The sequence below is a fragment of the Microcebus murinus genome, chromosome 7, assembly GCF_040939455.1.
Source record: "Microcebus murinus isolate Inina chromosome 7, M.murinus_Inina_mat1.0, whole genome shotgun sequence".
NCBI classification, from domain to species: domain Eukaryota; kingdom Metazoa; phylum Chordata; class Mammalia; order Primates; family Cheirogaleidae; genus Microcebus; species Microcebus murinus.
Genome location: NC_134110.1, coordinates 62,834,654 through 62,857,600, shown reverse-complemented (window position 1 = coordinate 62,857,600; position 22,947 = coordinate 62,834,654). Strand labels below are relative to the sequence as shown.

General features: G+C 35.1%; 1 protein-coding gene across 7 annotated transcripts in view; it reads left to right on the top strand.

The window, feature by feature from the left end:
* Positions 1–22,947, top strand: part of VPS13B (vacuolar protein sorting 13 homolog B) — a 761,111-nt gene that overhangs the window by 312,126 nt on the left and 426,038 nt on the right. For 6 of the 7 annotated variants that reach the window (XM_012762009.3, XM_012762013.2, XM_012762010.3 and 3 more), the window contains one exon: positions 21,784–21,893. In XM_012762009.3, the coding sequence (XP_012617463.2) occupies positions 21,784–21,893 (110 nt within the window). Of the gene's footprint in view, positions 1–21,783; positions 21,894–22,947 lie in introns of those variants that run through there. The other variant, XM_076005129.1, reaches the window with a different exon arrangement.

Below are 22,947 nucleotides of genomic sequence, written 5' to 3'. Positions count from 1 at the left end.
TTAAAACCATTCTTAGTCTGTGAGCCATATAAAACAGCCAGTAGGTCAAACTATGTTGACCTTTACTCTTTACTTAGAATTGTCTGTGCTATTTTTTGTCCCCATTTCATATGTGCAATTTTTTTTTAAATTGTGCTTCTTTCCTTGCAAGCACAAAAGGTTATTTAAAATCCTTTAGTCACCAGTGAAATGATCAGACAGGATAAAACTGTTTGGATGGTAGTCCTGTCATCAAAAATGAATAGAGTTACACAGAGCTGACCAAGATCTGAACCAAATTAAAAACAGGAAAGCAAGTGGCCAAAAATTGTTTTAAGAACCACGACCCCCCCCCCCCCACACACACACACCGCTAGGTGTGTGAAGGGAAGGGGAAAGAGGGTAATGTCTGGCCATGCCATCTTAGAGTAGGACACCACAGCTGGATCAGATTTGATTCTCAGGACACACGTGGAACTATATTTTTAAGTGACAACAGAGCTGGGTCCAGGTAGCAGGGTGGGCAGGCAGGTGATTGGATGAGCATGAACCTCACTACTACAGCTCCTTTGTTCTGTTCAAAGCACTGCCAGCATGGAAACATTGAATCAGTGTCTTGAAGGTTGTAGTTCATGAGCTTAGTTTCTTGAATTCTATTAGAGTGTTTGATGATACATTTGAGGGGCTTGCCAGGGGCAAAGTCTTTCAGGCCTTGGATGGTCAGCTTGCACGTGGGGTGAATCATATGGTTTGGCAGGTCAGTGAGAGTAAGCAGTAGCATACTAGTTTCTTGAGGTTAGTTTTCTAGATCCTGGTGTGGCTCTTGGTGGTGATGGCCAGTGCCCCTAGGTGGCAGATTTCTTGTTCTGTATGCTCCCAGTTTGAACCTTTGCCATGGTTCTCATCTCTGATCATCATACATCTGATGCTATGTTTCTTGTAGTAGTAACAGTCTCTTGGGTGACAGCATTGCTCATGGAGTTGGCATTGTTGTGTTCGATGTCGATGGGACCAATGAGCAGCAGGTTGTTGGAGATGTTGTACAGGTGCTCCCATAACTTGAGCTAGATGCCAGCTTTCACAATGTGGCAAGTGGTATACCTCCCTTTGATTTTTATGAGGATCTGCAGGTCATCCATTTCTTTGCCATGTCACTTGTCAAAAGTCTCCAGGAACTGTAGGCTCTGGCTGGTGGAGCTCATATCCACCCACTGATATCCTTGGGGTGGAGGTACTGTTAGTTATCTTGCCTGGGGTCAGCTCTGATTAAGAAAGTTCACATGCATCTGCAGCCTGCAGTTCATACTTCTTGCCATACTTGCCTGTCAGGAAGTCAGTCTCTGAGCTGAACTTGATGCTGCCAGGAATGGCTAGGGCTATGACACTATCTGTGGATTGATGGAGGCATGGGCCTTGGGGTTCACTTTGTGGTGTCTGTGAAGTGCCTGTTGTAGGAAGTGATAGTTATTTTCTTCTCCCCCTTCCTTATGTCCTTTCTGTTCTACTGAGCAATGCATGGGCCACAGGTATTGGACAGGACAATGGCAACCATATCCTGTAGGATCTGTGAGTAGCCATTCTGCTCAGTATTGGTGTAGATCTGCTTAGATACCAGTATTTTGGCAAATTTAGACTTGCTCTTGAGCCCATGAGCTAGCACCTGTTTGGCCACAGCTGTTGAGCAGCTCATGTCCTTATAGCTTGAGTTGGTATGGCTGCTGATCAGACCCACTTTGATGTCCAAAGTCCATCCATCCTTCTCTGTTACAGGACTCACTTCTGCCACACCTTGGGCCAAGTCAGGGTAAAGGACTCACTGACATGTGGCTTCATCTTATTGAGGTTAATTTCTATCTATTGTTTATAATGGCAAGTGGGTCAGCTTGCCAGGTGATCCTTGATTTTATTTCTTAGAGTGGCAATGTTTTCTTGGCCTGTCTTACCCAGTTATTTCTTCATTATGTGGTTGTAAGAGAATATAGAAGACCCCGATTTTTGAGCCCAAGTTGCAGATTGTTGTCATGCCAGCATGGAAGATGGACTCTACAGTAGACTCTTGGTGCTTCACAATAATACCTGCACCACCTTACACTATGAGGATGCCTGCTACCTTCAAGATCACATCTGTTGGTCAGATCTGTCCTGAGATTGTGCCTGTCAGCTGCACACCAATCACCTTGGGGCACTTCAGCTCCCAGATAATCCCAACCTTGCCATATCCTTTACCAGCCTCACCAACTCCAACACACATGTCCCTCAGGCCACCACCATTGGGTGTGGGAGTAGTGCAATCAGAGGAACCCTAGGTAATTCAAGAATTATCTGGTGAATGTTTCCAGGTCCAGGCCTCCAGAAGCCCGTACCATAGTTCACATCTGCAGTTGCCAGGAAATTATGCACTTCCTGGTTTATATACTTGGCCTGACACAGATCTTTCTCTGTCCTGGGCTGGGCTTTGTCAGGTGATCACAGTGGATGGTGGATGGTATGGCCATTTTGGGCACCTGTCTGCTGATAAACTATACCATGGTCATCTGGTCCATGGCATCTTGAATGGCTATGCAGGTACATCCTTTTTCATCCTTTTTACATTCAATTTTCTGGTTGATTGGAGTCATCTAAGTCTCTATACACAATCTTCTCCAAGGTCAGAATCTGGTTCAATCATTTGTGAACATTATGTGTCATAAGTTGTTAAAAAAATAATTTGTGAACAATATTACTGTTCTCTAGCAGGTTATAGTGATGTATTTACTTGTTAGGTTCCAATTGGTTCATGGCCAACTTGGCCCACTGGCACAGGACTGATGCCACATAGTATTGCTGTACACCAAAAGCTTTCTACAGCAGAGTTACAAAGAGGATGTGCCTGCCATAAGATTTCTCTATTTGTACAAAGATCAATTTTATGGCCTTATGTTTTTAAGTTGCTAACAAAATAAACTCTATTTCTAGTCCATGTTTATTTTAGCATATTGCATTCGTGATTATAGATGAGATCAAGATTGCTAAATAAAGCAATCGTGAAAATAAACTTTTCAGATGACATGCAAAAGTTATTTGTTTTACCTCTGCTATGCTAAACATCATGGACATAAATTAGATGATGCTATTTTCCCTGTGGAATCATTTAAAACAACTCTCTATTCTAAAAGTCAAATAAGGTGATTTTGATCACAGAATTAGGCTTGGCATTATCATTTTAAAATTTGCTTTAAATGATGTAAGGTTGGCCATATCATTTTATCTTCATGGAATAATTAAGTATAATCATTATGATTCATTACTTGTGTTGAAGAACCTTCTACCAAATACCTTTATTGTGCAGTAATTTATAGTGTTTTGTTCTTAAGTATAAATTATTTGTATTCTCTCATAATTTTAATAACATGTTAATATATAATTATACATTTTTAAAAATACACATGAATTTGAATTAGAGGAGTTTTTTCATAGCATAAAAAACATTCTGCCAAATGCCTGACTCTGATTATTATTTTGAAGAAATTTGGTAAATTTTGAGGCTGCCAGCTTTTTATACTTGAAATATATTATTTTTTGCCTCATGAAAAGGAGAACAGAATTTACTTTTAGAAGGCATATGACATTTTTCATATTGGCAAATAGCATGCTTTTTTTCCTGTTACTAGACTGATAGTGTCTTACTACTTTCTACTGGAAAGTAGAACTAAGTATCTCTTGCAGATACATCTGACACAAAATCTAGAATTCATAATGTAGAAAATCAAATAGTAGAACAGTATGTATTATATGATTAGAGTTGCCAGATAAAATGCAAGATGCCTAGTTGTTAAATTTGAGTTTAGATAAGCAACAGTAGTAGTTGGGACATACTGACATTAAGTAATAATCGTTGTTAATGTGAAATTTGAATCTTGCTGGGCATCCTGTATTTTTATTTGCTAAATCTGGAAACCCTAAATATGATTCAGTTTAAAAGAAATAATTGTAGATATATATTTTTCTATAATTCTAGATTTCTAGAAAAATATCTGCAAGAGTATGCAGCAGAATATTAAGGGTGGTTGTTTTGCTGTTCAGAGGGGTGGTTAAAAGATTCTAAATGCTTTCTCTATACTCTCTACATTGTGTTAATTTATCACAGCATGCGTTTTTTTTTTTTAATACTTAAGTCACTTGTTTAACACTTGTTTGTTGGAGAGGTAAACATATAGTGGATGGCAAAAAATCAAAATATCTGATAATTATCATAAGAGCTTATGAGTAGGAGGGACAAGTAATCACAAATAAATATAAAATTGCAAAAAATGTCACAAAAGAAAGATTCATATGTGTTATCAGACTATACAGTAGGAGGATCTGACTGGGTTTGGAAGATCACAGAAAGCTTTCTTAAAGAAGTGAAGTTTGAGATTAGATGTGAAGGAGTTAGTGTAGACATTACCTAGGTGAAGAGGATGACCTTTCAAACAGAATAGTGAGAAGTAACTTGGTGAGTAGGAGGAACTAAAGGAGATTGAGAGAGTTCCAGAGAGAGTAGTACAAGATAAAGCTGGAGAAAAAATAGGGGTCATAAACCTGCTAAGACTTGTGCTCCACGTAAGGAGTCAGATTTTTATCCTTGAACCAATGGTAAGCAATTGAAAGAGATGATATTGGTAGTATTGCCAGGATCAGACTGTATTTTGAAAAGATCATTTTAGCTGTAGTGTGGAGAACTTCTATGATGGGAAGGTGTATGCATGAAAGTGGGTATCGATGGACTAGTAGAGAAGATATTGTAGTAGTTCCTATAAGAGAGAAATAGGAGTTCGATTTTGATAGGGAGGTTGGAGATGGAGAAGAGATAAGTTTTAGGATTATTTAGGAGGTAAAATTTTCAGAATTTAGTGCTGTTGATATGTGACAGTCGCCAAGTGAGAAGTATTAAAAATAACATCTGAATTTCTGATCTGCATAATAAATAGGTGCAATTAAAAATAATAAAGCTAATTTAAAAATGTAAATAATCTATAGCGACAGGTTAGCAACTAAAATGAAACTATTTGGAGACAGTTCTTAAGTGAAATTATACATGAAGGTAGGAGGTAGATTGTGATATGAACCTTTTTAAAGAATTGCCATGAAATTAATTTTGGTTACTTAGTACTGTTCATATTCATTTATATATAATTTTAAGTCAGTTTTTCAAATTATAAAATTGTTTTGACATTCTTAGAATAAGAAAGAACTATGGTAATGGTAAATAAAAAATTAGAAGTTTCCTTTTTAACTTTTTTCTATCTTTAATAATTTATTTTATTGGAAAAATAGACTTTTGAATTGAAAATATTATTCTAAAATAGGGCCATTTGCCAACTGATAAGTACCTGAATTTATCCATGCTCTTCTTTATTCTAATCTTATGTGCTTTTTTTGTAGCCTTTTGTGAGGTTTCTTTCTCCAGTTAATTAGCCCCCTTTCACTTATCCATCTTTTCTTACACAGCTTCCGATCAGGTAATTCCTTTGCCTCAAAACCTTTTATGGATCACCACTGACTGCAAGATTTAAGTTTAAACTTAAAGTTAAGTCTTTACCATCACTTTCTTGATTATTTTATGTTCATTTCTTTTATTCTTTGCTAGAGACAAAGAGTGTGTATTTTAAAAATGTGGCCACCCTCTGGAAGATTTAGCAATTTCTATTGTCAAATTTTCATAAATATACATAGCAACTTATACCACATCTTATTTTACTATACAATAAATTATTAGTATTAGATGTTGTATAAATAATATACATCTTATTTATACTATATAATATCATATGTACTTTAGTACTTTAATTACTTATTTAAATATTTATTCCCATTAAAGGTGATTTTTTGACTCAAACTGGCATATGATAGTTTAGTAAATCTTTGTGTTATCAGTTCTGTTGTGATGGAGATGTTTTGCTATGTTTTATGGATAATAGATAACTAGATGAATAAGACATCGAATACCTTAAAATCTAGAAGGGAAAAGAGACATGAATGTATCTTTTTTACAAATCAGTGTGGTAGTATTATAAGAAATAAAAGTGCTCTGGGGAGTATGGAAAAGTGAATAGTCTTTCATCTTCATGGAGGAGCTCCGCTGATGTTAACCTCCTTTAACATAGGCTATTATCCATTATGCTTGTGTTATATCAGATGGGTTATTTTTTCTTGCCCTCTTTCTGTGGAATTGTAGCATTCCCAAATATTTATAGAAGAAATTACAGTAGGAGCTACCAAAATGGGTCTACCTCTCATAATTTAACACTTCTGATTTCAAAATTATGCGAACAGATTATAGGCAGTCCTCCCATTAAGTGATTTTGTTTCTAATAATTTCAAATGTGTGGACCTTGACCATTACTCCTGTTAGCAGGCAGGCATTACTGAAATGAAACGACCTCAAGCAGTTTCTTTTCTGAAGAGTTCCATCACCTTGTTCCCAGCCTGAGTTTGTTTCTGCAGCCATCTTACTCAGCATGGGGATTTCTTGGTTCATAAATAACTCTTTAGAGTTTACTCTAAGAAATGAGAACTAGTAAGAATGAAGCTAAATTTTAAAAGCTGAACGTATGTGACTAAGAAAACTTGAGCTTTGGCTAAGAAGTAAAAGAGAATAATTTTGTGTGAATGAAAAATTAAGAGATTTTTCTTTTGAGAAATTCCAAAAGGCAAATTCTAAAAATCTTATGCAATAATAGCATAATTTGATTAAATGTGTTTTTTTTCAGATTCTAATTTCTAATGAATTTGCTTACAAACAAACATGGTGGGCCTTGGTGGCTCACACCTGTAATTCTAGCACTCTGGGAGGATTGCTGGAGACCAGGAGTTCAAGACCAACCTGAATAAGACTGAGATCTCTTCCCTACAAAAAATAGAAAAACTAGCTGGGCACGGTGGCAAAAGCCTGAAGTCCTACCTACTTGGGAGGATGAGGCAGGAGAATCGCTTGAACCTAGCAGTTTGAGGTTGCAGTGAGCTATGATAATGCCAGTGCACTCTAGCCCAGGCAACAGAGAAAGACTCTGTCTCAAAAACAAAGAGAAAACTTCTGTTCTTGGTAGTCACACATGTATTGGTTCTGAGAAATAACTGAAAAAGGAAAAAGCAGTTGTAGTGATTATATATTCTAAGGAAAATTCCTTAACTGAAGCTTATGTAGTGTAAAACATTTAACCATCTGAAGTTTGAAGAAACAACCTTACTATTTTAATCCTTTGACATTGTAAAGTAGTGTGTAGTGAGGGATTAAAGGATTATTAATTTCAGGACAAATAAAGATTGGTTCATCAGTTTTAAAGGCAGACATTAGATTTAAATTGAAGTGCTCATTTGAAGGGATACATTCTTAAGTAGAGCAGACAAACTTCTTTAAAGAAAAAAAATCCCAGAATGCACAGTACTTTTTTGTTCATGTTATCATTTATTGAGAGAAGATAGCACTGGAGGTATTCCTGGATGTATTTCTCATCATTCTATTTATGTGACCCTAAGTTTTCCCCAAAGTCTTTCCCCCCAAAAAACTGAACATATTTCCAAACAAGTCCTAGACTCCATATCCTTGATTGAGGCTCTTTACTCATTTGTAGTAGTGAAAACAACTATGAAAAGTAAAATAAGAACTTTGAAGAGTATCCTGTCTTACTGTGTAATAGTATCTATGATTGTATGTAATTGTTTTTTCCATTCTGTAATGCTTTGTTTTGTACTATATAAATGTATCATATGTAATTAATTAGGATTGTAGTGGCTTCTAGAATTATCAGATTTATGATTAACTTAATAACCTGTTATACTAGCCTGATTTCTATGAGAAAATGAGATTTGACTTAAATCACTTTAACTCTTATTTTTATTTCCTGATTTCATAGTATGTTATAACTACCCAGTATACTTGTTTAGGGAAATAAAAGTAGCAACACAGTTTGCTTTCTGAGACTTTGTTAGTAACGGTAAGCATTTGGTTGAGAAAGGAGTTCTTGATTTTTGCTCTTAATATTAAAAATTGGCCGGGCGCTGTGGCTCACGCCTGTAATCCTAGCTCTTGGGAGGCCGAGGCGGGCGGATTGCTCAAGGTCAGGAGTTCAAAACCAGCCTGAGCAAGAGCGAGACCCCGTCTCTACTATAAATAGAAAGCAATTAATTGGCCAACTGATATATATATATAAAAAATTAGCTGGGCATGGTGGCGCATGCCTGTAGTCCCAGCTACCCGGGAGGCTGAGGCAGAAGGATCACTCGAGCCCAGGAGTTTGAGGTTGCTGTGAGCTAGGACGCCACGGCACTCACTCTAGCCTGGGCAACAAAGTGAGACTCTGTCTCAAAAAAAAAAAAAAAAAAAAAAAATTTATAACTTTTAGGGAAAATCATTATTATGAGCTTGATACTCCAGGATTTTTTCTTTTGTATTTCAAGATCTGTGCTTTCTAAACAATAGAAAAGAAATATCTCAGGATACAAAGGAATGAAATTTAAACTAAAATTGGCTATTCAGATTTCTGAGAGTGATTTTAATTTTCCATAGATGTTTTTAGTGTGCTCACATGCTAGGAATTTGAGTATCATTAAATTCTGTTCTCAAACTGCATAAAAATTTGCCTACATTTAGAAAGCGTGTCAAAATTGGGTTTTTAAATGGAAATTGCGGATTATAGTTTAGGTTATCTTAAAAGTTTTCTTTTTGGGGCAAATTACATTATTCAGAAATATGTATTGCTTATTTATGGAGATATTATTTTAGTTGCCTCTATCCAGGATTAAAAGTTCTTAAAGTATCAAGAATGTTTAATACAGACAAGGCTAGTAGTCTTTTGAAACAGAAATCCACATCTTATTTGAGTAACATTTTTAGCCTATGCAGAGATAAAGGACAAAGAACAACAACAACAAAAAGAATGAAAACATATGTAGGCATGGAAGAAATAGAGTTGGAGAGTAAGTAGTAGAAGAATGCTACCTATAATACTTTCAGAATATAGCTTCTGAAGGGGCGCAGGGAGTTTACCTCCATTGCTATTATTTGTTGGAGAGTATAATTTCCCTCAGGTATTTAGGATGGGGAAAAGGTTAAGAATTGTACGACTTAAGCTCTAATTGGTATCTCTGCTTCCAAGCTTCTTCTGCTATATTCTTTCTATCTCAGATTAATATTTTCCCCTTTACTATTAATATAAATCGGCTATGTCATTTCCCTACTAACACCCTTTCTTTTCATATTGTGAATAGAAAAATCCTAGCTGCTTTTCTTAACTTAAAAATGTTCTGCCTAACTCTGTGAACTAATCTATGACTCTTTCTCTTTCCTACTGTACTTTGGCTATACTGTCTTTATGCGAAATATGTTCCTATTTAGGACTGTTGTTCTAGTTGTGCCTTCTGTTTTGCATGGTTGTCTTATTGCTTTGCACTTGGTTGGCTCTGTGTCAGCTTACATGTCAGTTTCATAGATAGGTCTTTATGAACACTGAATATTAATGAGTCACCCAGTCATTTTGTTTCCTGTTAATGTATTATAATTGATGGAATTATACTTGTCACTATTTAGTGTTTTCTTATGTGCTTGCTTCTTTGTTTATTTCTCTACTAACTACTGCATTGTTAGTGGTTGGCATATAGTTGGTGCCTAATAAATATTTGATGAATGAATGAATGAACCACTGCTCTAGGTTAGCGGTGCTGCTGGTGTATCAGTGTATCTGGTTCAGGTAATACTGTCCATAATTTTCAGAAACTTTGCTTGGCTTGCACTATAATTTTTATTGTAGTGAAAATAGCACCCTAATAATAACACTAAAAAAAATTTTTCAGGTTGAGATCTGGAAAACTGGTTTAAATATGAACACTTCAAGGTATAATATAATTTAGACTTAGTCGCTATACCTCTGTTGCTGTATTTCTTCTTCTGTAAAGTAACTTCTCTCAGGGTTATTCTGAGATTTAAATGAAATAGTATATTTAGGAGTTTTTCATGAGGTACTACACAATTTATTAATTATTTTAAGTTCTCCCTTGACCCTCTCTAAAAATAGAATACTATAAATCAAGTATCTTTTCCTATTTTTTTAATAATAAAGTGATTTCAAAAGATGAGGTTTAGTTTTATGTTATAATCTTACTACATGTACCATCCAGAGATGTAAGTAAAAATTAAATACTTTGGACAGGCCGGGTGTAGTGGCTCACGCCTGTAATCCTAGCACTTTGGGAGGCCGAGGCGGGTGGATTGCTCAAGGTCAGGAGTTCGAAACCAGCCTGAGCGAGACCCCGTCTCTACCAAAAATAGAAATAAATTAATTGACCAACTAAAAATATATATACAAAAAAAAAAAAAATTAGCCGGGCATGGTGGCGCATGCCTACAGTCCCAGCTACTCGGGAGGCTGAGGCAGTAGGATCACTGAGTCCCGGAGATTGAGGTTGCTGTGAGCCAGGCTGACGCCACGGCACTCACTCTAGCCTGGGCAACAAAGTGAGACTCTGTCTAAAAAAAAAAAAAAAAAATTATAAATACTTTGGACAGTCTCTAGTATTGCTGTGGAATATTTTATGAATTGCAAACTTTTAGACATAATAATTTCTTCAATCTTTTTCCCAGTAGCTCTTTAATTCCTGTGTTGCTTCCTTTCCTATGTCATAATTATCCAATTTCCTTATGATTTATTCTTTATATAATTTGAAATCTAGTTTCTTTTTTGCTTTCTGAAATTTTGTGATAGAAAATGTAATTAATTTACTAGAAACATGGATATATTTATTCATCTCTAGGCTTGGAGGACTATGAAAGAATAGAGCTCATTCAAACTTTTCTAATTTAATATTAATATTTTCTGTATAAAAACACTCATTTGTGTTCAATCAAATCTATGAACTCCTAAACACAATTTGTACTTTTCTGCAGCCATACTTTCATTCATCTATTATTAAACTGATCAGAATGCCTTTTCTACTTTCATTTCATCTATTCAAGCCTATATCTCCAAAAAGATTCAGTTAAAATCTACCTTTTTTTTCTTTTTTTGAGACAGAGTCTCGCTCTGTTGCCTGGGCTCGAGTGTCATGGCTTCAGCCTAGCTCACAGCAACCTCAAACTCCTGGGCTCAGGCAATCCTCCTGCCTTAGTCTCCTGAGTAGCTAGGAGTACAGTCTTGTGCCACCATGCTCAGCTAATTTTTTCTATATATTTTAAGTTGTCCAGTTAATTTCTTTCAATTTTTTTTTTTAGTAGAGATGGGGTCTCACTTTTGCTCAGGCCTGTCTTGAACTCCTGAGCTCAAATGATCCACCTGCCTCAGCCTCACAGAGTGCTAGGATTGCAGGCGTGAGCTACTGCACCCGGCCAAAATCTACCTTTTTTCTAATGATTTTCCCAACCTACTATATCTGAAGTCATTGCTTATTTTTTATCCTGTGTTAGCTATTGTTTGTAATTAATCATATTTTACCCTTTCTGACATCTTATTTTGTTTTCTTTTACCATGGTAATTAATCATTTTCCTTTTTCTATTAATACTATTGTATTTTGTGGTTTCTAACTGTCACTGTATATTTCAAATTAACAAAGTGTTATGTTTCCATCTAGATTCATGCTCTTTGAGGTCTCATTCCATAATGTCTGTCCCAGCATTTTTATTCATTTTATGTGCTTAATAAAAGTTTTTGGTTTTTGTTTTTACCGCCGCCCCTCCCCCCCCCATCAAACAGCCATTTATTTTACTCCAAAAGGAAATTGTTGTGTTATGAGTGGCAATATTGTGAGGTGTTAAGTTGTATACTTGTTGTAGCTGTGTTACTTAGATTTGAATCACGGTTTTACCAACTAATAGTTGTAGGATCTTAGGAAAGTCATTAAACCTCTGAGACTCAGTTTTCTCACCATAATTGAGAAAATGATAATAACATTTAGGGTTGTTGTATAGATTAAATGAGAAAGTAAATGTAAAATGCTTAGCAATTTGTCATCATGTGGTTAATTACCAGTGATGGACATTATCGGCATTATTTTATGACATAGTAGAAAGAGGTTTTGAAGGCCGATGGACCTTGCTGCTTGTGTGACCATGAGCAACTTTCTTTACTTTCTAAAATCCAGTTTCTGCATTAGTAAAAGGGGGATTATTTTGAGGATTAAATGTAACACACACACACTACACACACACACAGACACACACACAATCTATGTTCCCAGTGGCAACTCTGTTTTCTTATGAATTGCTGCAGTTTTCCTGGAGCCAGACCACTACTTCCCTCCCTCCTTCATGTCTGATGATGACTAAAAGCAACTTGAGGAAGTTATGACTTCAGCAATTGGTTTAGTGCTTTCAGAACATGAACTGGGGAAAACTCTAATGTGGTTTTCTAAGGGTCCATTACATTCAAAGATGAGTAAGTATACAGAACAGAATAAAAGTTTTATCTGGGGAACAGATTTTGGCAGTGTCAATATAAGTTGTATACTACTGAACTATTTATTATCACTTGTATCAGTGTCCCACATAGGAACACTGTGGATAAAGAAGTCTAGATTTGTTCTTAATGGTAGTTTATTCATTGAGTGTAAATTAGTGATTTCATCTGACAGTAGTGTAAAGATAGTTGCTTTTATAGTTAGTTCCTTTACATGTAACATATTATAACCATATGAGAATATTGCTGCAAATCAAATATTCTACAGGATCATAAATTCAAAACTTTTCTACAACCAACATTCAAAACCTTCAAATATTTATGTTTGCTTTTGTCTTGATCTAGAGAATGTTAGAGTTGGTATTCACCCTGAGGGTTGGAGAGTCTCACTTTAGGCCACATCTGAAGAGCAGCAAATGTCTATCCAGCCAGTTATGAGAGGATATTAGCACCACCTTGTGGTGTCTGTTATACCCTGCCGTTTACTTTTAGTGCCCTGCCATTATTATGCAGATCTTGATAATCAGGGAAAGAAAAGTAAGAAAGCCCTCAATTTAATAATTATCTTTCAAAAGCATATGCAAATTTTGATCATTGGACATTTCTTACTACTGAATCTTTAACATTTCCATAATATTTTTAATTTAAGGTCTTTCCTATTATAATTTAAGTGCGTCAAATTCTTAGTCATATATTTCAAGATAGCTTTGAATGTGTAGGAATTATGTTTTAAGACTACTCGAGTAGATACTACTTAATTTTCTTTAAAGTACATAACATGATTATAAAATAAGTCCTTGTGTCTTAAAATTATTTTAGAAATTAGTATTTAAGTATGGTGTATTTATTGAATTTTGTCTCGATTGCCATTATAACGTATAAAAACTGATTGTTTGCCAGTAACCTTAAAATACACTTTTAATATTTTCTTGAAGAGAATTTTATAGTCGTAAAATAACATTGATTTTAAAAGGAACATTTTCATAAAAGTCAGAATATTAATTTTCTTCCAAAGTTTTATTTTATACTTTTATTTTGAACAATTGGTTCCTTAATGTCATTCTCCATTAGAATATTTTTAGATTTTTCTAATTAGGCTTGAAAGCAAAATATATCAGTTATATTCAGATTTGTAGGTTCCATGTAATTTCTAAAAAAATATTTCAATGTTAGTGAAGATAAATGAATATAAAGAGTAAGAATCACTAGTAATGTAGGTAATCAATATTGAAAGACATTTTATATTGTAGACAATAAGGGAAAGTATATACCCAGAAATACTTATTCCTCCATGTAATTAATGGATGTACAAGTGTCTTTAAAAGAAATCTAAACTTACCAAGCTTCATATTTGTCAACCTGAAATATTTTTAATAAAACTAAAGAAAAATGTAAATATAGACTTAAATAGAATTAGTCTAATTCAATACATGGGTTAACCACATAGCAGTTATAAGGTAAATAATGTGTTAATTTTAATTGAAAAGTATGCCCTCTAGATTATAAATCAGTATGCAACCAAACTGTGTATTAGTATTTTTGTATTTGATTACAAAGAGAAACCACTGGTTTTTTCTTTTGAAAACATTATGTTATAAACTTGAAGATATTATAACTAAGAAAATGTTGACTTCTTAATTTATTTGATTTTTTGTTGTCTTATTATACTATTTCAAAGATTTATGCTAGCTTGAGTATAATCTACAGGCCAAAAAGGTGGTATAGGTAATCTATTATATAACTTCGAAAATTGAGAATTGTGGTGCCAGTGATAGAAGCAGTGGGATTGACAGTGGAACCCAATGTTGATGTGTGATTTAAGTTCTCAGCCACTTTCAAAAGGTTTTCTTGAATAGATTATATATCCTTTTCTCTCAGGAATATTGGTTTTTATTTCTATAAATAGAATATTGATCATTGCATCCCTATCCATATCACTGCAGGAAATTATTCTCTTTTGAGGGAAGTAATCACTGTCAATTCATTATTCTCTGTTCTCTTTTACCAGGCAATACTCCTTATATTCATAGGCGCTGAAGGAGACAATACTGGGATTGACTTGATACATGTAGTTACCTTGAACTAGTTAACACCTCTTAATGATCCTCAGTTTCCTCATCTGTAAAATGAAGATAACACCTGGCATATAGTAATAAATACTGAGTAACTAATGTGTATTACTTGGTATTATCACCAGAAGAGAATCAGAGTGATCTTACCAGAGTCTGTCTTGTTGGAAAATTCATTAGACGCTTAAGTACATTATTGAGGAACTGATAGGCATTCAGTGCCTCTCAGTATTTATGCTAAGAAACCATATATTGGTCAGGTGTGGTGGTTCATGCCTATGTTCATGCCTAATCCTAGTACTTTGGGAGGCTGAGATGGGAAGATTATTTGAAGCCAGGAATTTGAGACCAGCCTGGGCAACGAAGTGAGACCCTGTCTCTACAAAAAATAAAATAAATTAGGTGTGGTGGTACACGCCTGTAGTCCTAGCTACTTGGAAGGCTAAGGCAGAAGGATTCACTTGAGCCCAGGAGTTTGAGCCAGCCTGGGTAACATAGTGAGACCTTGTCTCCACAAAAACTTAAAAAAAATAGCCAGACATGGTGGTGCATGCCTGTAGTGCTAGCTACTTGGAAAGCTGAGGTAGGAGGATTGCTTGAGCCCAGGAGTTTGAGGCTGCAGTGAGCAGTGATCATGCCACTGCACTCTAGCCTTGGCACGTATTTCCCTCTCTGCTGAATCATTTCCTTCAGCTTATAGGCATATTGTTTTTCTCTTGTCTCAAAAAGAAGAAAAAAACCGAACACTTGAATACTACTTTTCCCTTACCAGTTACTGCCACGTTTCTTTGCCCTCTTTGTATAAAAACTTCTCAAAAGAATTGTCTATACCCACTGTCTCCATTTCTTCTCTTCCTGTTTCTGAGCCCACCCTAATTAGTTCTTGCTCCACCTACTCTTTTGAAACTGCTCTTGTTTAAGTTACCAGTGACCTAAACATTGTTATATTCCATTGGCAGTTGTCCATCATTTTATCTAACTTGGTGGTAATATTTGGCAAAATTATCACTTTCTCTTCCTTGAAACACTATCTTCCATTTGCTTTGTCTCTTGGTTTTCCTACTACTTCTCTGGGTGTTTCTCAGTCTTATTGTCTGGTTCCTTTTCATTTCCCAGGCCTCTTAATGTTGGAATAGCCCTTGGATCAATGCTTGGTAATCTTACTTATGCCCTAGTGATCTCATTGGGTTTCATGGTTCTAAATACCATCTCTATGTCTACTGTTCTCATATTTATACATCTAAACTAGACCTCTCTCCTCACTTCTATCTTATTCAGCCAGCTTAACACCTTGACTTGGATGTTTAATATACATCTTAAATATAGCATGTCCTTAATGAGCTCCTGCTTTTGTGTGTGTGTGTGTGTAAAGCAAATGGGTCTAAATAGAAACGATTGGGATATTTGAACTGTGTTTTGGAGTTCCTGGTAATATTTTTGCGACTTTGAAGTTTAAAATTATATTAAATTAAAAATCACTACATTCTGGTCAGTACTGTGCTGACTCCTAGGTGTGAACTGTGATGCTTCTTTTGTTTTTGCCTGTTCAGCATCCATTTCCTCCCCATCTGAAAACAGCTCTAAACCATAAGATTAAAGTGAGATTGATTTCACAGGGTAGTTGTAGGATTGGACATGTGACCTGTGCTTTGGAAATCACATTTTATTCCTTTTTTGAAGTGATTGGCTAAGGGATGATCATATGAACCATGCCAGCCCAAGGAGGTTTAGTTCTAAGATTCTTGTTAATTATTGGGAAAGGGAAACTACCATTGTTGTTCCAAGTGAGTAGTTTATAATCTTGAGCCTATCGTAGTCATTTGCCACTGTTTAAAAGAGTTTACCTGAGAACAGTGAGGCCAATTAGAGCAAAGAGAACCCAGTGAAATAAAACCTGAGTAAGAACACTGTTATGTTTGTAAAATCAAGTATTTTTAAAAGCCTAATTTGATCAGTATTTGGTGATTTGGACCATTCTCTTGAAAATACTGAAGAAAGAGATATAATATGTCTTGATTCTTCTGTATCCTTCTCCTTAAAGACTCCACTCAGAAATCACTTACACTGTGTAGCTTTTCCTTTCATTGTGAATCATGTATTTCTACCCTTTCCACAGTCTAAAACTGTACCTCTTCCCTTGTTTTGTAGGGTTCTCAGTGATTTTGAACTGTCGTGCCAAAACCCTGCGGGGTCTTTATACATTTGTTTAAAGTGCAGTTTTCTTTTTTAAAATTTGTTTTTAAATTTTTAATTTTTTTTTGTATATGTTCATGGGGTACAAGTACAATTTTACTATATTGATATATTGCATTGAGGTGAAGTCAAGGCCTTCACCCCCATCCCTCCCTGCAACTCTCTGTAGTTTCCTTTTTATCAGCTTTCTTCTCTTCATGGTACTCTGCCAAGAATGAAAGCTAGTATTCATTCCTTCTCTCCTATGAGAGTTCTCTTGACTTTTATGATTTTTGTTCATTGGGTTTCTTTGGGAACTCTTCTCTTTAATGAGTGTTGAAAAGCTTTGATAGGTTTACATAGCTTGTTCTTGCTGTTTCAATGGAATAGAAATATCTTGTGATTTTTCTACATTCTACAAGAAAGAGGGGAGGGGGGCGGGTATATACATATATAATGAGTGAGATGTGCACCATCTGGGGGATGGTCATGCTGGAGATTCAGACTTGTGGGGGGGAGGAATGGGCATTTATTGAAACCTTAAAATCTGTACCCCCGTAATATGCCGAAATAAAAAAAATAAATTAATTAAAAAAAAAGAAAGAGAAGTAATTGTTAATTGAGTAACATGAGCTACTATGTACACATACCTACAAATCTTACGATTCATTTATACTAAATTTCACAATTCCTTTGGATAAAATTGCTAGTAGTTGGTGGCTATCATTTCTAGCCTTGGATTGCTCTCTTGTCTTTATTCCTTACCTCTGTTTTTGAAGTATTGATTCTCCCTTTTTTGTTGTTAACTTAATGGTTTAGCCAAAATTATTGAAATTACTCTTAAAAATAAGAGTAGCAAATAATTTTTTAAGAGCTATGTAGATCTAAAAGGTTTTTACCTTACTATAGCTGCTTAATAGAAAAATAGTTTTAGCCATTTAGATATAAATTAATATGTGTTTTGGGTCTTATTCATTGATTTAGAATAAAACACAATACTTTTTCCCTTATATAACTTGATATTTTAGAAGACAGTCTCATTGGCTGATAAGGTTCTCTAGCTGACAAGCTTGTATGTTTAACTTTAATGTTGTACAACTTTAATCTGTAACTCTTATTTTAGCTTTCATTCTTCAGCTTAGGATGTATTTGCAAATGACATTGGTGCCCTGATTTAACTAATTGGTGAAGCCTGAGTGGAATGTGGATAAGTGAACCATTTTGGCAATAAGCAGAGAAGTAACCACACTTCTTTTTTAATAGTTGTTCTCAAGGGCTAAAATTAAACAGAATAATATATTGCCAATTTTTAGTGATTTATAGTGGATCTGTTTTGTGTCAACTTGGTATCAAACTACCCACACACTTGTATGTCAGAACTTATGTGTTATTTTTAAAGGCTATGTCTTACACATTGAGTATTGGATGAAAATATCTCTTTAAGTTTAAAAGAATATTATCTCTAAATCATATTTCTACTAAATTGATGTCAAATTAATGGGTTATTCTCTTGTCTTCTATTTACCATTCATAAAGTTCAAGCCTGGCTGCAAGTTATGAAGTCATTTTGGTATAATGTAATCATATAACTTATGTAGTTATTGATGAAGTATTTTTTTAAATTCTTAATTATAAAATAAATAAGACCTTCAAGTTTAATTGTCCATTTAAAAATATTTGTTATGTTTTTGTTTTTCTAAAAAATCCCAATTAAAATGGTGTGTCAGGCTGGGCACAGTGGCTCACACCTGTAATCCTAGCACTTTGGGAGGCTGAGACAGGAGCATTGCTTGCAGTCAGGAGTTCAAGATCAGCCTGAACAAGAGCGAGACCCTGTCTCTACAAAAAATAGAAAAATTAGCTGGGCATGGTGATGCGTGCATATAGTCCCATCTACTCTGGAGGCTGAGGCAGGAGGAATGCTGGAGCCAAAGGAGTTGGAAGTTGCAGTGAGCTTTGATGATGCCACTGCACTCTAGCCCAGGTGACAGAGTGAGACCCTGTCTCAAAAAAAAAAAAAAAAAAAAGTGTCAATTACTTGTAAAGAATGTTTTTGAAAACTCATTGAACACAGTTTTGACACACCCAAAAAGACTTTTACAATAATTTGCACAGCATGGAAAAGGTCTTTAATTTCTTAATTTATTTTTATCTTTTCCAGTTTGCATACTTTTAAATTTATAAACTATTTGTTTATATAGAGGTTTTTGGTATTTTTTATCATAATTTTGGTATTTTTTATCATAATTAAAAAACTTATAGTTTGTATATGGCCTGTACTTAGGTGCATAATAGAAAAAAGAACAAAACTTATCCTGATTTATTTATTTAAAAAAACCAATGTAATATCTTTTTTCCTCCTTTATTATTTTTTAAATATAACATTAGGCACATATAAAAGAATGTGTAACATATATGTAAGTATTGAAGTAAAATCACATAATGGATATCATTGACTATTCACTAGGAAGTTGGTCATCAATTTATTTTGCCTTTTAAAGTTATTTCATCAGGTGATCTGACTTTTCATTTTGTATACTTCTCTGACCCTCTCATTTTTTTTGGTGTTTTACAGCTTCCTTTCTTTTTTCTTTTTAGTGTATGTTTACTTTAATTCTCCAGTTGGAGGTTCACTGAACCTCTGAAATTTTAGGTTTGTTATCTTTCAACACTTCTGTAAAATTTTTAGCCATTATCTTTTTAATGATATTGCCTCTTCCCCATTCTCTAGTATCTCCCTTTGGAATTCATTAAGGCACATGTTAGGTCTTTTTCTTGGACCTCTATATCTCTTCATTTTAATAGTTTTCATTTATTTGTTAATCCAGGGTAGCATTTTAAATTATCTTCTTATATATCTACCATTTCACTAATTCTCTCTTCAGCTGTGTCTCATCTTCTCTTTAACCTGTATAATGAGCTTTTTACTTCAACAATTAGTCTCCTCTCCTCCTCTCCTCTCCTCTCCTCTCCTCTCCTCTCCTCTCCTCTCCTCTCCTCTCCTCTCCTCCCCTCCCCTCCCCTCCCCTCCCCTCCCCTCCCCTCCCCTCCCCTCCCCTCCCCTCCCCTCCCCTCCCCTCCCCTCCCCTCCCCTCCCCTCCCCTCCCCTCCCCTCCCCTCCCCTCCCCTCCCCTCCCCTCCCCTCCCCTCCCCTCCCCTCCCCTCCCCTCCCCTCCCCTCCCCTCCCCTCCCCTCCCCTCCCCTCCCCTCCCCTCCCCTCCCCTCCCCTCCCCTCCCCTCCCCTCCCCTCCCCTCCCCTCCCCTCCCCTCCCCTCCCCTCCCCTCCCCTCCCCTCCCCTCCCCTCCCCTTCCCCACTGTGCCCAGCCGAGATAAGTTGTTTTAAAATAAGAATACAATATAAATTAAATATTGCTGTATACACTGTAGTATTTTATTTTTGTTTATGGAAATGACAGTCTCTACTGTAATAGAGATGCTAAATTATTTGAAAATTGGATATCATTTTGGAAATGTCCTATTTATTTTTCTTAATATAGCATTTTTATGCTTTTATTCTGTATACAAGTGATATTTGAGAAATAGAAAAATTTATGTCCTTATGAGAAATTTGTAGTCTATGAATGTAAAAAATATATTAAATATATTAAATTGTATTTCCATTTCACTTCAATTAAAAATCCCACTTTGCAATTGGATTGTATTTAGTTTTGCCCTCTCTTTCTTTCTCTCTCTCTCTCTCTCTCTCTCTCTCTGCTTTTGAACACTAAAAGTTGTAATTTACAATGATTTATTGAATGGTTATAATAACGCTTCCTTTCAAATTGTGAATTAGTTTATATTAGTTTTATATAAATAAAAAGGGGAGGCAATATTCCATTCTCATGGCCAATCTAGAAATCGCTCTTTGCCTACAAAGTTAAGCTTTATTATTTTGAAAAGATAAATACACTTTTAATGAGATATGACTCACTTTCCGTAAAATTCTTTTAAATTGTATAATTTAATGGTTTTTAGTATCTTCATAAGGTTGTGCAGCCATCACCATATTCTAATTCCAGAACATTTTTCATCACTCCCAAAAGAAACCACGTATCTGCCATGTTTCCCCCCAAATAAGACAGGGTCTTATATTTATTTTTCCTCAAGAAGACACCCTAGGGCTTATTTTCAGGGGATGTGTTATTTTTTTTAAGTACGGTACAACAATCTACCTTTATTCAAATATGGTTAAGTTGTCGTCTTCTGGAACATCATCATAACTCTCCAAACCCGGAATTCCATCCTGAATTTCTTGTGACTCTATTTCCTTTAGAACCTTTGGCCCCAATCTCTCATGTCGAGCAATAGAGCTCTCATGGGGCAGATGAGAAGGGCTGCTCATCTTCTTTACCGCATAGGTTGTGCAGATCTGCTGTGTAGCCACGCCTCTCACTAGGTCTTATTTTCCTGGTAGGGCTTACATTTTGCAAATGCTTAGAAATCTTGCTAAGGCTTATTTTATGGGTGGGTCTTATTTTTTGGGAAACACGGTATTAGCAATTTTTTCTACTCACCCTGCCCTGCCAAGGCCCTTGCAACCACTAATCTGTTTTTTGTCTCTATGCTTTTGACTGTTCTGGCCATTTCACATAAGTGCAGTCATACAGTATGTGCTTTTTTGTGACTGGCTAATTTTACTTATTAAGTGAACATTATAATGTTTTCAGGGTTCATCCATGTTGTAGCATGTATCAGCACTTTATTCCTTTTCATAGATGGATAATTTTTCATTGTATGGATATACCACATTTTGTTTATTCATTCATCAATTCATGGATATTTGTATTCTTTTTTACTTTTTGGCTACTGTGAATTACTCTGATATGAAAACTTGAGTAGAAGGATTTTTTTGTGAGCATATGCTTCTATTCTCTTGGCTTTTTACCTAGGAATGGAATTACTAGGTCACATTGTAACCTATATGTTTTATTTTTTGAGGAAATGTCATACAGTTTTCTGAAGTGAATGCACCATTATACATTTCTGTACATTTTACATTCCTAATAGCAATGTTTGAGGGTTTGAATTCCTCCACATCCTTTCAAACACTTGTTATTGTTTGTCTTTTTTATTATAGCTATCTCACTCAGTATAAAGTGATATGAGGCTTATTATTTTTATGAGGAATTATAACAATTTAAAAATCTTATGTTTTAGGTGCTGTATTCCTTTGCAGTGTACAAGGACTAGCAGTTAATATTGACCCAATCTTATATACATGGCTCATCTATCAGCCTCAGAAACGAACAAGCAGACATATGCAACAGGTAAGAGATTTTTATAAATTTTTATCTTAATGAATAAGTCTTTATCTCAGTTATTTAATAGGGTTATATATATTTTTTATTGAATCTCTTTTAAAAATGAATGTACCAGAATTCCTCTCTTCCCCGTTCCACCCCTTTTAAACAATTCTACTTCTTAATTTCTGTGCAAGAAATTGCATCTCACCTTAGAGTTTCTTTGAATACTAATGAAGCTTTCTGTACAATGGTTTGTGAAGAAGATAGAGACTAAGTAGTCCTATTTTACTAGCTTGTGTTTCCTAATAGTGCCTAGATGTCTGTTCTCCCAGTGACTGATACATAAGAATTGTTCAGTAAATATTAGCTTTTTGTTTTTATTTCTACTTTATTCTTTATCTTTAGGTTTATTCAACAAAAATGCATTTAATGCCTAATCCTGGGATTGGGATGGTTGGTGCAAAAAGGTTGGGATATATATTTATTTAAAAGGATATAAATTCCAAAGTGGGTAATTATGGTTTCTAGAATACATAAATGTAATTTCTATATGTCAGGATATTTAAATGTAATTCTGACAGTTGGTTTTATTATTCTCATTTTAAAGACGAACTGATGATTGTTGAGATATACTTACCTGTAGTCACACAGCTAGTAAATGGCAACACTTAAGAGTTTTTGAGGCCAAATTTGTGCTATATTGAATTTTATTTTCCCATTGACTTAATTATAATTTTGTAGCATTCTATCTGGAATACCTTTGTATCTTTTTTCTGAAGTAACTTAAAGCAAGTTGATAGGGAAAAATACACAATTTTATCATTACATAAGAAAAAAAAATTTAAAGTACAGTATCTAAGGAGCATCTTTTAAAGGTTTTTCTTCACTTTGTCTAGTTTCATTTGAAAATTTTTCTGTCTCTACCTCTGTTCCATTTTTCCTTTTAATAAGTAGTTATAGAATATAAGGCAGTATGACCAAGGTCACAGAAATAAAAGTCATGAGTAAGTCTATTCCTTTAAGAGTGTTTAGTGTATTTAAAGAATACTAAGTAATGTGGTTATTAGTAATTGCTATG